At 37.2% G+C, this 18,133-nt stretch overlaps 2 protein-coding genes across 2 annotated transcripts; one reads left to right on the top strand and one right to left on the bottom strand.

Annotated features, from left to right (window-relative positions):
* Positions 1-242: 242 nt before the first annotated feature.
* Positions 243-1,664, top strand: LOC140161322 (ileal sodium/bile acid cotransporter-like). Its single transcript, XM_072184805.1, has one exon. The coding sequence runs from the start codon at positions 243-245 to the stop codon at positions 1,662-1,664; it is 1,422 nt and encodes a 473-aa protein (XP_072040906.1).
* Positions 1,665-5,493: 3,829 nt separating this feature from the next.
* On the bottom strand, positions 5,494-17,975 carry LOC140148249 (adrenodoxin-like protein 1, mitochondrial). Its single transcript, XM_072170139.1, has 6 exons — positions 17,821-17,975; positions 15,663-15,717; positions 14,571-14,680; positions 11,025-11,112; positions 8,853-8,905; positions 5,494-7,440 (listed from the first exon to the last, which is right to left on the bottom strand). Exons 1-6 carry the CDS (start codon positions 17,966-17,968, stop codon positions 7,337-7,339), a joined length of 558 nt encoding a protein of 185 aa, XP_072026240.1. The 5' UTR covers positions 17,969-17,975; the 3' UTR covers positions 5,494-7,336.
* Between the last annotated feature and the right edge of the window lie 158 nt (positions 17,976-18,133).

The following is an 18,133-nucleotide window of genomic DNA, read 5'->3' as shown; positions in this document are numbered from 1 at the left end:
CAATATGATGTAACCGGGAATTTTTCTTAGTCCCCTGACATTTTTATTTTGCCCCCCCTCCACCGGGACCGTACCACCATCAAAAAAGTTGACTACGCCCCTGATAGCGATATACATGCTTGGTATAATCACTTATATGGCTCTTATACGACATGCCAGATATCAAATTCCTTAAAAATTTATATTCTTCCTTGTATTTCAGATACTTCAAATGTGCAAGACACAAGACAAAAATGTCAAAAATGGCGTCTTCAAAAGGATTATTCGTTACCATAGCAACCATCATCTTCCTGATCAATATTCATACAGCATCCAGTGTCGGAAACGTCACATTTTCATATTGGAGACGTGAAACGTACGTGCAAGAACGGACTCAAGCAGACGTGTACGTCAATATATCACTTACCGATGGAGCTGAGAAAGCACACTTAGTCCTCTTCAGTCCTGACGAAGAAACTTACAAAATTGTCGCTAACGAAAGCGTCAATCTTGCAGTGGAAGAACTTGGGAAATCTGCTACCTTGATTCACAAGTTTACAGTGGCTGGGAAGAAGTTGGGCGTGGCACAGGTGTATGTTAGAGGGAGCATTGATGGAGAGAAGTTTGAAGAATATTACACCAATTATCTGATCAAGGTCATGGTTTGGAGCCCACCTTATAAGGAACTTGTCGATTGGTTCTTAATCGCGTGGGTATCATTGACATATATCTCTATGGGGGTTAAGATTGATTTAAAGCTAGTTTGGAAACAACTTAAAACCCCATGGCCGGTTTTTATTGGGTTTCTTTGCCAGTTTATTTTGATGCCTTTGACAGCGTTTGCGCTAGCGATGGTCTTACAATTAGATACCTTCAGCGCTATTGGTTTGATAACAGATGGAGCGGCTCCCGGTGGCTGGTCCAGTAATGTCTTGTCTATCCTATTTGGGTTAGATTTTGTGCTCAGTTTGACCATGACAACTTGTTCAACTTTAGTTGCCATCGGTAGTATGCCTTTTAATCTTTGGCTTTATGGAACGCCATTTCTGAATGAAGAATTAGGTATAATCGTTCTTCCATTTCAGGTTTTAATCATGCAACTCGGGTTGCTTTTGATACCAGTTATTCTGGGAATGCTCATAGGTTACTTCTTACCAAAAGTGGGAAAGTATGTAGCGATGGGGTTGAAGCCCCTATCGATAGCACTGATAGTTTTGTCCATTGGGTTAGGCATTCCTGTGAAGTACTACGCGTTCTTAGCAAGTTGGGAGATCTACCTTGCCGGGCTTCTCCTGCCTGTAGTCGGAGGTGGTCTCGGGTTGGGCATCTCTCTTATATGTAGGCTCTCTTGGAAGCAAGCAATGACCGTAGCCTTAGAAACAGGGTTGCAGAACGCGCTCCTAGCTACAACCATGTTAGCACTGGCTTTCCGACCACCAGAGAAGGACCTAATGGCAAGAGTCCCGCTTTTGATCTCCATCCTTTCTCTTGGGGAATGCTTGCTTGCTTATATTGCAAAAACAATCTATGATTTAGTTAAGGGTAGAAGATCATCAGGTGATCCGGAAGATGATGTTAAGGAGTTGACTCCAATAGATGAAGAGAAGGCTGACGTTAATCACAACGAACCTGCCGATGGAGAGACAAATGATACGAAAGACATGTCTATGCAAACATCACCATGATTCATTGAAAGTCGGAAACTTTGTGAACAATCGTTTTTGAGACATTAACCTTTTAAATAATTGAACTACATTCCAGTTGAAATCCATACACCTGAATACACACATGGTCTTAATCTCCCACACAGGGATGTGAATTCCAAATGGGGTCATCGTTTTAGATTTATAACTTCATTTGAAATTCACACTCCTTGTGGGGACGATTAAGGTCTTGTCTTCCATATGGGGTGTATGGATTTCAACTGGAATAGCACATTTTTTTCACTAAAGATTTTATCAATCTGATTGGTACCCATCACTTTTGATGTGCACTGGAAAATCTGCTCCTTTCAAATAAAACATTTGATCCTCTTGCACAATTCATTTTATGACCTTTTACCTACAAATCAGGTAGATCTTATGATGCATTTTGAAATGGCATTTTTGTCCATAATCAGTGGAAACTGATGGATACCAATTATTTTGAGACAGCGTCTCTCTTTGAGAGAAGATGTAATTTCAACTAAACTTTGAGGATATTAACATAGGCATTCCACAGGGCTCAACGTTAGGATCATTGCTATTTATAATTTTTGTGAATTGTTTAAAGCAAGGAATGAATTTGATCTTCAAACATAATTAGAGTCAAACATAGGCCTACATGTTTATTCTTATATTCAGATGTTTAAGAAATCTTTGTCATCACATATTTGGAATAATGTGTCACCTGCTATTCAAGCTGAAATGGAAAATATGTCTTAAGGGCTATTCAAAGCAAATGTTTTGATTTCAAGTTGATTTACATTTCAAAATTGCATTTTCTGTTAATTATTGTTGAACCATTTCATTTCATTGTACAATGTACAGCATGTATTTTATATGCATGAGGGCCTGCTTGTAAATCAGTGCTAGTCACTGAACTTAAGTGTGTTACACCCTCAGTAAAGAAAGATTAAACTAAACTAAACTAAACTAACTAAACTAAGTCTGTATTACTAATAGTGTAGCCACCCTGTATGATACTCAGAATGACTTAATTGTAGCCACCCTGTATGATACTCAGAATGACTTAATTGCCCTTTCAATCTACATTCAGATCAGTAAACACTAGATATTGCTAATAAATAGATAAAAACAAACTTCAGGATTGGAAATAAATCAATTGTGCATATTATTGTATATCAATTTGACAAGTATAATCAGAAAAAAGATTCCCCGTTTGTTTGTTTATAGCTGGATTTCTTGCGCCTTGAATCCCTAAGCAAAGGGAAATACTTGTTATGTTTTGTTATGTTATAGTAAATAATGTCGATGTTTTAAGATTGTAAAAAGTAACACAATTTGCCTATTTGCCACGATGTTATTTTCAATAAATATGAAATGATATGTTATGTTATGTTATGTTATGTTATGTTTTAAATAAACCTGTATGTACATTTATGTGCACCGAACATGGTGATAAAATTAGCCACCTCATAACCCTGATATTTTATACTTCATAGTTATACCATTATACCAATAGGGCAATATTGAATACATAATATATTGTGTTTGGTTTTTACAACTTTTCCCATACATTTTGGAAAAATGTCAAAACCTTTGGCTACAGTGAGGCAAAATTGGGTTATTTATTGAAAAATAACCCAATATGATGCCACATGCAATAGCCTGATAGTACTTATATGAACTTATATTTTTAGAGTAATAGAAATACATGCCCATGCTCTCCAAGATTGAAAGTTGCTATAAAAATATGACCATGTCACTTTTCCACCCAATCCAGCTCAATCTTTTTCCCTATCTAATGAATGATAAATTATTATAGGTGTCATTCCAGGGATGTCACAATGAAGTACATAGCTATCGGTAGGTAGTATCATTCTTTTCACAATATTGAAATGAAAAACTTGGAAGGCTTTTAAGAAAAAAAAATGGTATCCATATTCAAACACCAACTATCCCCAAAATTTTCAAAAAAGGCATATTGTTTGATAACAATCATTTTGACCTGTCCTATCATGATAATCATCACCTCACCCAGATATCAATAATTGGTTTCTGAATTGCCGAATCTTTCATTTTAGTTCAAATGAAACATAATTGACCCAAACCACAATGACATACTTCGACTGCTTAGTGCCAGAAATGAGTAAGTGCAATAGCTGCCATGTGCAGCAGCCATATGTAGATGAGTACAATATACTGTGAAAATTGCCATATGTTTACACAGCAGCTATTGCACAACACACTTCTAGTATTGAACAGTCGACTTTCTTTATCATGTTTATGTGTTCAGTAGGAGGTGACAAGTTAGCCAATGGGTCAAAGATCTGCAACAAATCTTTCAACCCACTTTTATCAGTTCATTGTTACTTTTACAGGTTGTTTGCAGACACTTTTGAGTACTGCAAACTAATATAGTTAACAGATGTTTGGGTTATTTCCAAAAGGACACACCACTTTTCCATATAGCACTGAACAAGCATGATAATATACAGCCTGGTAAACAACCATATCTGAGAAAATACATGTATATGATCCTTATTTTTTGATAAATATATACTTATTTGTAAACAAATTTGGTGATATTTGCAAAATACAGACACATCTTATTATATAACTGAAAAGGATACTATATTTTTGTATGGTAATGGCAAAAACAACTGAATAAAGTCAAACTCTCAAATATTTCAATTGCACTATATCATATTGTATTTATAAACTTATCAATTTACAAGTTTGTGCTTTGACATTTATAATAAAAGATGGAAGTTCACATCTTTTTCAGCAACTATGATTAAAATCAACCTCTTTTATATCCCTTTCTTAATTAGGGTACAAACAAAAAGATCAACTGAGTCCCATAAACGCTTGAACAAAACTAGTTAAGCTTCATTACTGATCCCTTCTCTGTCCATGTGTAATGAAACCAGATGTGGCTCCATATAACATCCAATATTTCTAAAGAGCATATAATAGGAGAAATGTATTCAACAGGTCCCTTTAACAAAACTAGTTGCTTTCATAGGACTTCACTGATCTTTTGGCTTGTTTCCTTAATTGTTTTAATCAATGTTATAAACAAGATTAAAAACCTGAGCATGGGAGTTGCTCCTATCAATAAACAACCATATATACTTTTTGTATGAATTTTATATTAACTCATTTTGCACCTCTATTTATGAATTTTAGATGTTATATTATGTATAGTGCCCTCATTATGTACCATCAACAAGTGAATATTATCAGTTGATGGCTCCCATTCACCATATTGTATAGCAACTGCAGTGAAGCAAGGCCCGTAGCCAGGGGGTGCCATAGTAATCAATTCAAACCCCCCCTGCCAATCCATGAAAAAGTCAAATTTTTCTGTAAAAATCCTTTGAAACCAGCCTTTTCTTGAAGGAAATGTTCACAAAAGGTCTACTTTTTAACGCCATGCACCTCCCCCAAATAAATCCTAGCTACGGGCATGAGTGAAGCACACAATGGTTTACAGTACACACACCTTATGGCACATAATGTGACACTCAGTCAACATTATCAAGTCATTTATCATGAGACAACAGTGTGAATTTCTTTTAACATTCCTGGGGTCCAATTCGCTAAACTTTTAACCCTTTGTTACAAAAGTAACTGTTTGTAAATTTACGAATACCCAATACTAGATATAAATTTACAAATGGTCCCTGTAGTAAAACCCCATTACTTACGAAAGGCACCGTTCGGAAGTAAGTGTTGTGAAACGGAACTTACGACTCGTCGCAAGTCATGACGATTTTGAGACTTACAAAGCTTCGTAAAGTTTAGAGAAATGGACCCCTGCACATATAAATATTCTACAATATGCTCCATTAAAACTTGACTTCGGCAATAGAAACAAATTAGTTTGATTCGATCATCGATGCTTGGTTGATCCTTATTATTTATGAAATCAATTAGTTGACTATTGTTAATTGTGATAACATATCTCTGCCTGTATTGATATTGACCAATATAAATTTAGCATTAATTCTGATGAATTAGTTGTTAGTTCATTTTAAATAACAAGCATCGAAGCAGCATCGACGGTTGAACCAAAGATCGAACACAATTGTTTCTTGTTCCTGAGATAAGACTGTAAAGACTCTACATGCTTCATCCTGTCATATATGTAACAAGATCTGATCCAAGCACTGCAGAATGAAATAATGAAATTAATATATAGGGAACAAAAATAAGGAGGAAAAAACAATAAAACCATAAGAAAATGGACATAAAAGTTCATTAACTTTCCACACAAACACGTATGCCAGTGATTTAGGGATTTCAACATCAGTAAGCTGAAGTACTGAGCAATTCAAGATTTCGAACTTGTTCTGGGTGGAACAGATCATGTCACACATGCTTTTCCAATTTCATTACCTTCAATCAGGACATAGATCAATTATCAATATTGGTCTCCACTTCCCAAGCAGCAAGAGATGAATTCACTTACACTGTTGACAAAATGATGACATCTTAAGAAGAACATGATTTAGTAATTTTATAAAATAAAAGGATTCACAATTCTTTGGGAATCAAAGAATTCATTCAAGTAATGATTCTCCCAGACTTAAGAATTTTCACACACATTTTTGCTTCTAAACTTGCTGAAATTGAACCCCTGTTGAATACAAAGGGCTGTAACTGACCAACACAGTACATGACAATTGTGGGTTTAGTTTGCCTGTGGCCCACAGGCTGTGGACAAGTAAAAGTATTTGTTCCATTAACCACAAACAATTCTAGATCTGTGCAAGTAAGACAAAATGTCAGACATGTAATGTTGAAATTGGGTAAGTATTTTTTAATTGCTATATAATTGTTCATCCAAGCATGGTTGGTACTAGCCTGCATGTGTGTTTGTTCCCCACCTCATTTCCACCAAAATTCAACATCTCAAGAACCTATGGACCACTTCCTGGACCCCAAGTTTTAGAGGCTAGCACTGCCCCTGCATCCAAAGCCCAGCTCAATCAACTTATATATTTATGGTCAGCACCAAATAGGTAGAAATTGTATTGGTTTTGCCACTACCCCCATAGAATTAGACCATACTGTTATTCATGTTGTGTTTAACTAGAAGAATATCTACGATGTTTGTTGTTCACACATGGAGAAGAAGATAGTGTACCTCCCGATTATCACACATAGGTAAACATCCTATATTATGTGTGTGCAATTCTTCACAGATTATTGACTGATCTTGGGCCTTCATCAAAAATGCCATATACTCCAATTGTTTTATACAGTAATAACCATAACCCTAACTGTCCTAACCCTTACCCTATTAAACAGTCATAAGTAATCTGGTCTTTGTTTTTGATTGGCTCAGGGTTGATTATCATGTCAAACAAGTGGATCAATGTGGCCAGATGTACACTATTTCCGTCCCCATGCATGCTAATCCAATATGTCAGATTTCTCAAAGCATTACACACAGGGCTCTCCTAGTTTAACTTCTATTGTTTGTCAGGGTTACCTCTAACACTTACTTGTAGCCCAGCGTTCCTAACCTTTCATTGTTATGTAACACTAATTTGTTATTACCAGTGTGCTCCAGTCCAGTCTCAATATAAAATGTTGCCGAAGCTTGAAGTCAATCTAATTACTGGCCATGATTTATTCACAAGATGTGCAGATGTTTCTTGCTTCTCCTGAGGTACCTTGCTACATCAATGAGGTTGCGGTACATGTCCATCAACATAAAAGTTTCTTGTGGCATGAGGTAACTCCACCTTCATCCCATCTAGTTCTTTTGTCAAAATAATTTGGCAACCTGTGAAGATCCAGAAAAAAAATGGTTACTTTTTTATCAAAAAGATCTTTTTATTATGTCAAAGCCAGGGGAGTAAAAAATCGGAAAAGGTAATTTTCATGCACACACCATGACAAATGTCTGCATTCCTGCTACTCGGCCAAGACAATGCATCTACAGGGAGGTTATGGGATGTATGGAATTATGTGCACATCTGTGTTCATTCAAAGATAAAGACCCAGCCCTCGAATTAACCCACGGCACCCATGGCATTTTGCTGTGGGTGCCCATCCACACTGCCGTAATGCCCTCAAAATATGTCCTTCACCCAAGGCAGTCACTTGCCGTGCCCTCTAATGAAGTTGCCGTCGGTGCCCCAGCCCTGCCCCTTCATTATAAAATCATCTATCAGACTGTTTGTGTGTATTTTGTTCACTTTGCCTTGGTGCCCTTCTCAAATTTTCAACAGTTGCCATGATGCCCTCTTGAAATATTACAAACCGCCGTGCTGCCTTGCCTTTTCAGTGAAAATCCAAGGCAATTATCAACTTGCCCTAAAAAAGTTGCCATGCCTCTTCAGATCCTTAATTCGATGGCTGTAAAGACCTCAAAATTAGTCTGTTGATGTAAAGACTCACTGGTCATTTAGTGAAAACCTCATGCAATTTGGAAAATGTGAGGTCCTCTGGCATCAAAATCTGTGAGGATTGGAGCTTTTGGATCACAAATTGATCTACCAAGGTTTTTGGGTGACTGACCTATTAAAATGTATGGCCTTCCCGTTGAAATTACAGGGTGTTAGCTAGTCACCCATCCACTGGTCATTTTGGATGGGCAGTTTGCTCCAAGAACCAACAAAATTAATGACTGTGACAAATGCTAAATTTGTAAAAACAATGTTTAAGTAAGTTCTGTGAACTCAAAAACAGACTAATGAATTAAGGCTATAGCAATAGCTACTTGAACTGATTGGGGGGGGGGGGGGGGGGGGGGGGTCAGAAGGGGCAAATGTCTATGTGTTCTAAGCAGTGTATGTGGATTACAACCAACGTAAACACCATACACAGGTGCCCCAACACATCTCTATTTATTAACACTTGTACACAACCTCAGGGCCTAGATTTCGACGAGAATCACAGAATCGATTCTCGTAATAATTATCATAAGATTCGGTTGCGAGAATCAACTTCTCTCATTGTATCATGCAGTAAGTGCAGTGACTATGATGGATTTTGATTCTCCCAAACCAAGACGAAATCTAGGCCCTGAACCTGCAGGTTATAACCCATTATACAAAATATACTGTTCTAAGTTTGTTGTAATGAGTAAAAGTTGGTACAATTCATACTAACTGTCCTCACATGAAACATGTCAAACAATTACCATCTTCTGCCTATTTATGTGATAATCTATCAACATCAATATGTACTTACTTAATCTTGATGTAGCTGTTAAAAAGGGTGCTAGGTCTAACATATCTTCTTCCCTGAAAGCATAAAATACAACTTATTAGAACAATTATTCAGATATTATTTCGCACAATTCCTATGATCAGAATCTTGTTTACTATGATTTGAAGGTTTACACTATGGTTTTGGCAACAAGTCTGTCAAGTTTAGAAGACATCAGCAAACTCCTGTAAAAACCAATGTTCCGGGTTTAAATTCAGCTCAAGGGCACTTTCTTTTTCCATTCCTTCCTCAACAAAAGTCAATCAGTTGTTTTTAAAGTGCTTAATATAAACAAGAGAAGAGGCATGCACTGGAACATGGAAATATTCAAACATTAGAAACTAGCGCACGAGATCAAATTAATGATGCTTAATCGTTATTCTTAATATATCAATATACAGGGGAAAGAAGAATCACACATTGCACACTAGCACAATTAAACATGAAATTACAATTGGAAACATGTTATGTTGTACTATGTGTTGTTTGTACTGTTTACCCTGACTGCTCATATCCATAAGTACCAGACTTGAGTCCTGTTTATCAGGGACAGTCTGTGTACCTCAGTGTTTAGAGCACTCACCTTGCAAGGGAGAGGTCTGGGGTTCAAGTCCCAGCACAGGCAGGTAATTCACACTGCAGAATTCACTGCTGGCTAAAGGACTGAATTTCGCGGTATCGGTGGATAGGATTCCTAATGAGGATTTCATTGTTGCCACAGAGAAAGCAAGTTGGAAGGTAACATCAGGAGAAGTGCAAAACCTCAGAGCGGAAGACGCAGGAGTGTTAAAGTCCGCGAAAATTCCAAAATAGAACATCAGCAAAGATGAAAGACAAGCCTTAAAACAACTGAAACAGGCAGGTATGTTCCAAATTTTTTATCTGGTTTATCTATCTATGTATGTTATGTTTCCATTTGTAATTTCATGTTTAATTGTGCTACTGTGCGATGCGTGGTCCTTCTTTCCTTTGTGCATAATATACAAATATGACTCATTTTATACCATGATGGCAATTGTTGCAGAAATTACACAATTTCAATCTTGTTTATCAAATGTTACTGTATTTCAAGACAGTTTGATGATAAATCACATAACTGTTAAGTTATATTCAAAATATCTTTCTGCAAAAATAAAATTTTAATATCACGTTGGGGGCACCCCCCCCGCATATTTTCTATAATAGCCCCTGTAAACTGAGCAATACTTTTATGGACAGTGGTCTGAAGAAAACCAAATAGCTATATGAATTCTTTGAGCCCTGACCCTGCTGCATGTTTGCCATATAAAGTGTTAAATGTTCTGGAATAAATATCAGTTTTGCTAAAAGGACTTCTCATAATACATTGTCCCAATCTGTTTGTATTATTCTGATTGTAGACTGTAGAGGGCAGCATTGGGTTATTACCCTCTATGGAAGACATGACTGTAATCTTACACACAGAGTGTGAATTTCAAATGGGGGTTACATGAATTAGTGACCCAATTTGAAATTTACACTCCCTGTGTAAGAGATTAAGGTTATGTCTTCCATAGTGAGTGTATGGACATCAACTGGAATAGCCTACTGTCAAATTATTTACTAGTGTTACACCCTTTTGGCCCCAGATGGTCGCTATATGCATTCGGTGAATGACATAAGGCACTTCCCTGGTTATATAGGAACTTTAGAGTGCACACCAGTAGGAATCTCCTATACCCTTTGGAGGAAAAATCAGTGTTTCGAAAAAAGATAAAGTGAACAGCACATAACGTAATACATTAGAAAAGGCTTAAAATCCAACTATTAGGCCCTGATTCCTATTTAAATTTAATCCTCATTTTGTCTATAAAAAATGAGCAGAATCTGACTTTTTATAAAGATTTGGCTAAGCTTTCAAAATGTGTAACATTTCAGAAACACTATGCTACTTTAAAGCTGACGTAGGCTGTATGCGTATAGGGTGATCTAGTTGGCAATTTCCTTGGCAAAAATACTCCTTATGTTTCCTCTGCACTGGTTGTCTTCATCTGACCTTGAACTTGCAGAAAGTGCTCTCAAGTCAAGAAAATGATGTTTTCTTGGACGCTAATTGTAAAGAAAGTCAATGGCGACTATTTACTGGTGTGCCCCCAAAATTCAAAATGATATAAGACATGTTTTGAGTTGACTTACTCTTCTGTGGCTTCCGGTATTTTATCAAAGTATTCATCTTGGACTATTACATGACAGGTACAACAGGCTAGAGATGCTTCACAGGCACCTAAATGAGAATGCAAAATGACAACATAATTATAAATCCCGCTGGAATAATTACATACCGTAAAAACTCGATAGTAAGCACATATGCTTACTATCGAGTTTTTACGGTATGCTTACTGATCTCTAAAGCACACTGGCACATAGATTTATTTGCACACATCACATATACATGCAAACTATTGCATGTTCAGCATTTTGCTTCAAGAAGGATTAAGATTGTTGCAGTCTTTTCATCAAGAAAATTAATTACATTTCAGCTTAATACAGGGTGTATCAAAATGAGTGGTACCTGTCAGTTTATTATGAGCAAGACTGCCACATCAAAGTACAACATAAGATCTACCTAATTTGTAGATTAATGTTCTAAAAGGTCCTAAAACAGTCAGTTCTGATCATTTCAAGAAGACAAAATGTTGCATATAGAAGAAGCAGACTTTTCATTAAATATCAAAACTGACTAGGTACCGATCATTTTGATACAACCTGTATATTATTTATCAAACAAACATATCAACAAACAAGTATGAATAATGCAGCTCTCGAATTAAGGATCTGAAGGGGCACGGCAACTTTTTTAGGGCAAGTTGATAATTGCCTTGGATTTTCACTGAAAAGGCAAGGCAGCACGGCAATTTGTAAAATTTCAAAAGGGCATCACGGCAACTGTTGAAAATTTGAGAAGGGCACCAAGGCAATTTTTCAAAAGCGAATAGATGAATTGCTGTCAGCTGAATTCGACACCAAAGTAAAATTCGACTCTCAACTTTACACTAAAACTAACCTGATTGCTCAAAAAACCTGCTTTAATAATACAAAGCAGTCAAAAATCAACAGTTTAATTTACTTAAATTTTGCGATCCCTAGTTCTGAGCTGCAAAACTGACTCGAAACAGCGGTGAAACAGCTGTAACTTTGGTAATAATATTGATCAAATTCGCCGGGATAAAACTATTTCGTGCAAAACATATCTAGAGATGGGCTCACATGTACAAGATAAGACGATACCGGAAGGGTATCGCCATCGGTTTGCAATGGGAAGTCAATGTTTCCTAATCGAGAGATCAATTGATTTGCCCAGCACTCGGATTTTGTTCACGACACGAGGTAGCTTAGTTACTATTAAACAGCGTTTCTGATTGGTCGATAGTAAGCTGAAGGTATTTCTCCGACCAATCGAGAAAATGAAGTCAGATTTCTAGCAACCAGATAATGTATAAAAGCTGATGTGATTGGCTGAATATGTAAGCTTACGTAGGGGTACATGAATATTAATTCACAACAAACTATTGATTGATAGCTGGGTTACGATGCTCAAAATAGCGATCGTGTTCAAGATTTTCGATTTTAATTTTCCACAATTTTTCGGGGTTTTAACCAGTACTTGTTAATGATTTTATAATGAAGGGGCAGGGCTGGCTGGCTATGGCACCCACGGCAACTTCATTAAAGGGCACGGCAAGTGACTGCCGTCGGAAAGGACATATTTTGAGGGCATTACGGCAATATAATGGGGGTGGGCACCCACGTTAATATGCCGTCGGTGCCGTGGGTTAATTCGAGGGCTGGAATAATGTTTAAAACCTACATACCATATGGAATAAATTTAATAACATATCAGATTAGTGCGATGTTTTTATACCAGCTGCAAACTAACACTAGGTTTACAGATGTTCTACTTGGTTAAAAAACTAACACCAACATTAACAAGAAAGCAAACAAACAAATAAATAAATAAATAACTAATTACATTTACATGAAAATTCAAAGAAAATAAGACAACAAACAAACTAACAAATAACATAAAATTATATTCCTTACTGTTACTCTTTTCAGGGTCTGTGGTGCCATACCCTCTCACTTCACTAAACTACTAAACTGTATTCATTTTGTGACCATTCATTCATCATTTCATTCATCATTTCAATTTGCTGAGTGAATATAAAATCTACACAGAGGTCCTGCATGTAACATAGTATGTAACAAGCCATGTATCTCTAACATACACAATAGTTAGCTCCACAGAAAATATATAACTTGCACCACAGGTGGATCCCAACAGCATATTACCGTAACCACCCGGGTATAAGCCCACCTTCAGGTATAAGCCCACCCTCTATTTTTCAAAACATTCTGGGAACAAGGGTGCAGTACTAAATTTGGCCAAGTTCTTAAATCAAATCAATGCTTTTCTCTCACATTTAAGAACAAATAAAAAAAATATCTGTTGATAATTAACATTCCACACTTAGAATTTTAAGAAATTGAAATAGATGATACAAATTACTGGTACTTTGGGCATTTACAAATGGGGATGATTTTTCTTATTTCTAAATTCAAGTACTAGCCCCTCCCCCATTTTTGAAGTGAAATCTGCCATCTAGGGGGGTGGGCTTATACCAGTGGTTACGGTAAATACAGTATTACGGCCCGGGCCACAGGTTCAAACCCATTGTTTGAAGCCAATCGATAAAAGAGTACAGGGCATCTATTGGTTATTGGGGTTATAAGAAACACCACTTCAATTGAACCCAACAAATGTGACATTTCATGACAATCGACATGACATCAACTAAATAATTTTTTATTACCGTAACCACTCGGGTAGTATAAGCCCACCTTCGGCTATAAGCCCACCCCCTATTTTTCAAACCATTCTGAGAACAAGGGTGCACCCGGGTATAAGCCCAGTGGTAATTTTGGCTTAGTTCTTAAATCATGTTAATGGTTTTCTTTCACATTCTACAACAAATATAAAAAAATATCAGTTAAAAATTAACATTCCATACTTATAATTTTAAAAAATGATATAGATGATAGAAATTACTGGTACTTTGGGCATATTCAAATGGGGCAGATTGTTCTTATTTTTAAATTAAACTACTAGCCCCTCCCTGGTTATAAGCCCACCCCCATTTTTGAAGTGAAATTGCCCATCTAGGAGGGTGGGCTTATACCCGAGTGGTTACGGTACTTCTGTGGGCCAGGTATATATGCGCTGGTGATCGGCGATCGTGTAGAAGTGGCGAGGCCTCCTCACCTTCTCCGTGCTGACGACCAATGGGTCAACCATGTTATTGTCAGCCAATCAACATGATTGTTCATCACTTCTGTGTTTACATTCGGGGCACAGCACAGACCACGGTAGCAGAGGTAGCGCTAGGTTGCTTTTTGGGGTCCCGGACCCACCGAAATAGAGTTCGGAACCCAGTTTTAAAATTTTCTGCAAGTTCAGGGGTCCCTGCAGACCCCCAGTTTTTCAATCTAGCGCTATTGCAGACACACTATTTATGCTGCATTTGTGCAACTTGGACTGACCAAACTCTACTCCGGACCCCCTACTTTTTAATTTTCTGCAAGTTTGGGGGTCCCTGTGGACACTGGAGTGTTTAGTGCTAGCGCTACCCTTGCACAGTAGTAATGAAGAATTAACTTTACATGTATATCTTGATTTCTTGATACCTTCTACATCCAGATCATGTCTATGGGCTAGATACATAACATTGTCACCAACTTTCCCTTTGATATGATGTTCAGTTTCTCCATCTCTATCTAAATATGTTATATTGACTCTGAAAAAAAGAAAAGATATAACATGTCACATCACAATTTGAACAACAAAACTAGTTATTTACATACAGTTCTCTGTAAACACAAAAACAAAAAAGCAAGTAAAATTTATGAGCCATTATGATAACAGTGAGAGGTGAGAACACATGGACCCTTTCATAAGAGGGGCACAGAAACAAGAAAACAGAATGCAAGCTTGTCAATTTCCTTCATCACATGATAAGATGACTCTCTGATTTTAAGTTTTAAATGACACCTCATATACCATTAAAAATAATTTGGGAAGTGCAGTGATCCTGGAAAATCTGTTATCATGATTGCTAATCCTCACAAACCTTTTAACAGGATACAGCAGGGACAGCCTTTTGAGGAGAGCGAGAGCAATAGCTCTCTACTGCCCTCCTTAAATATGATATAGGAGAGTGATTTTAGCTCTCCTTAGTTAACCATTCTCTACTTAAGTTCTATTATAAATACCCTAAACAGCTCTTTTTGAAGGCTCCAGAAGACAGCCCTCGAATTAACCCACGGCACCCATGGCATTTTGTCGTGGGTGCTCAACCCCACTGCCGCAATGCCCTCAAAATATGTCCTTTACCCAAGGCAGTCACTTGCCGTGCCCTCTAATGAAGTTGCCGTCGGTGCCCCAGCCCTGCCCCTTCATTATAAAATCATCTATCTATGTTTGTGTGTGTTTTCTTCACTTTTGAGAAATTGCCTTGGTGCCCTTCTCAAATTTTCAACAGTTGCCATGATGCCCTCTTGAAATATTACAAACTGCTGTGCTGCCTTGCCTTTTCAGTGAAAACCCAAGGCATTTATCAACTTGCCCTAAAAAAGTTGCCGTACCCCTTCAGATCCTTAATTCGAGGGCTGCCAGAAGAGCTATTTAATGCTCTCCTTCAAATTTCAAAAGACAATCCCTGATTACAGATGGTATTCTGCATACAAAAGTCACTGATCATTCACATTTATAATACTTACATATCTTCTGGTGACTTTGGAGCTTCATATTCATATTCCCCATGTCTCAAAGGCCCTGGAATTTAAACAAAATAAACATGTATCAAAATCGTCACTTTATGTGAACATTCCACTGTCAATCTGATGCAATATCACATCTAAAACCCCCATTAAAACTAGTAAAAAAATGTCTAAATGAACTCCCAGACATCAAAGCCAAGTAAATAAATACAGAAGGTCATTTAAAAGACTAATACTTGCTCAGAATGATTGTAAATGTGGAAAAAAGATGTGGGGTTAAATCCCACCTACTTTGTGATTGTTTTTGCCCGCACTCTCTCATTTTTTAACCGATTTCCATAAAAAAAAGGTGTCAAAATGCTCAGGAGGATAAACCACTTCAAATGAGACGTGAAACATTTCATTTTTTTTACTATGTAACACAAAGGTACCCCAGGTTGTGACACAGGACCCTATATATACTGCAGTCTGGTATCTACAGGGATGTGTATGCTGATGCACCTGATTACTTAAACACCAGCCCGACAGCTAGAGGTTGGTAATTATATGCCCTTAGGCTGGTAAAATTGCAAAATTAGCAATTTGGCCTGTTCACTGACTCACTCTTGAGTAGAGGAAGATTAATGCCATTGGTCATTCCAGTTACAGTAGATTCACTGTGCCTTATGTTTCTATGTGCTGCCTAAATATTTTGGTAGAATATTAGTAATTAGTAATCAGATTCTTATTTTGATGATGCGATGGTGACACATTTCTGGTGTCGTATTTTTGTTGTATTTGTCGTGTTTTTCCGTAAGTCACATAGTTTGTTTGGCAGTTGTAAGCAGTTGCCATACAGGGCACATTCCGCCACAATGTCATGAATAAAAACTTCTTCCTCAAGTTAATTATTGTCTCAAAAATGACACATTGTGCTATATTCTTTCATCAATTCATCATGATTGTACTTTACAAAATGTCATCTTGTGTAATTTTTTCTGGAGTGATCATCAGACATCACAGTCGCCAACTCGCCATTGTAATATAGGCCCTACTGATCAACATATGGTAGTGCAGGGCTCACACGTTCAAGAAAATACGACACCGGAAGGGTGTCACTATCAGTTTGCAATGACGAGTCAACATTTGCCAATCGGGAGATCGATTGATTTGCCCAGCGCTGGATTTTCCCAAATATTTAATGAGTGGCGCTGTTTTCTAAGTGGTCAATCGTCAAAACAACTTTGATATTGAAAGCGACATCGCAGAATTAAAAGGACTCCAGCGCCTGTGTTTACGGTTAAACGTATAGTAAACCCTGGCCTTCTGCTAAGATACATAAATGTTAGCCAAGCTAAATTATAGCCAAATTGGACAATCTAAAAAATAGTTTTAATGCGTTTCAAAACTGATGATGACGATGCTATGATGACTTAAAACATGTTATACTACATGTAGCACCCTCTATCTTCTATCCACACAGCAACTATCATGTCGTCGTGGATAGTAAATAGATTTCTCGATTGATTTTGTTGCACCGCGAAAATATCCTGTTCATGTGTTTCATGGGCGCCGCCATCTTGAATTTGAACTTGAGGTCGGAAGGGAGTGATTCTTCAGAGATTCACGCTGATTGTGAAGTATGTTCTTTTTCACTGAAAATTCACAAATTTCGAACTTAATTTTATAAATGCCCCCTCCCCCTTTTTTTTTCTTTTGGAAAAATGCATTGCCATGCACGTCACGCGTCCCCGCCCCCAGCCTGCCCAGGCCATATACGCAGGGTTCGAATTCGTTTAAAAATTTTGTGTAGCAGTTTTTGGCCAATTCATCATAATCAGGATACTTCCATATATACTAAAGAATTATAAAAAGTGCTATACAAATGCAAAATTGGGTAGCAGTTACTTCAAAATAAGGAGCAAACTGCTATGCGATACAGCCGAATTCGAACCCTGAATATACATGTATACGGTACATCAAAGCAAAGATACATCCATACAGAATAGTGATTACATAGTCCCTTACATACGGCGAGACAAAAAGTAGAATTGTTATGCTAAAGTACAATGTACTTCAGGTTACAGGTATTGGTAGTTGGTGCCGAATTCGACATGTTTGTCAGCTCGTCGCTTTCGTAAAGTTAAAAGCTTAAATATAAACGCACAAAAACACTTACCACAAGCTGTATGAAACGAGTTTACGTGATATTTAGGTTTAGCTAACAAGTTTAAACATGATTTACAAAGATTTTGCGCAGGCGATGACCGTAATCTAGATAAAATAACAGAATTTGAACCGCGTAGTGCTGCTTTTGCGAAATTCATGAGCAGCGCCATTTTGGATTGTGCAAGACCAGTTGTTCTAGATTTTGGTACTAATAAAATGTAATTTTTTTCACAGGTATTTCCTTGTATGAAACCCTGATTTTAATATGATGTTAATCTACTATTATATACGCACTTTCTTGTCCGATATTATATGCCCTGAAA

This window comes from Amphiura filiformis, chromosome 1 (genome assembly GCF_039555335.1).
Source record: "Amphiura filiformis chromosome 1, Afil_fr2py, whole genome shotgun sequence".
In the NCBI taxonomy this organism is placed as follows: domain Eukaryota; kingdom Metazoa; phylum Echinodermata; class Ophiuroidea; order Amphilepidida; family Amphiuridae; genus Amphiura; species Amphiura filiformis.
Note: the sequence above shows the minus strand (reverse complement) of the source record. Positions and strands in the feature narration are given on the sequence as shown.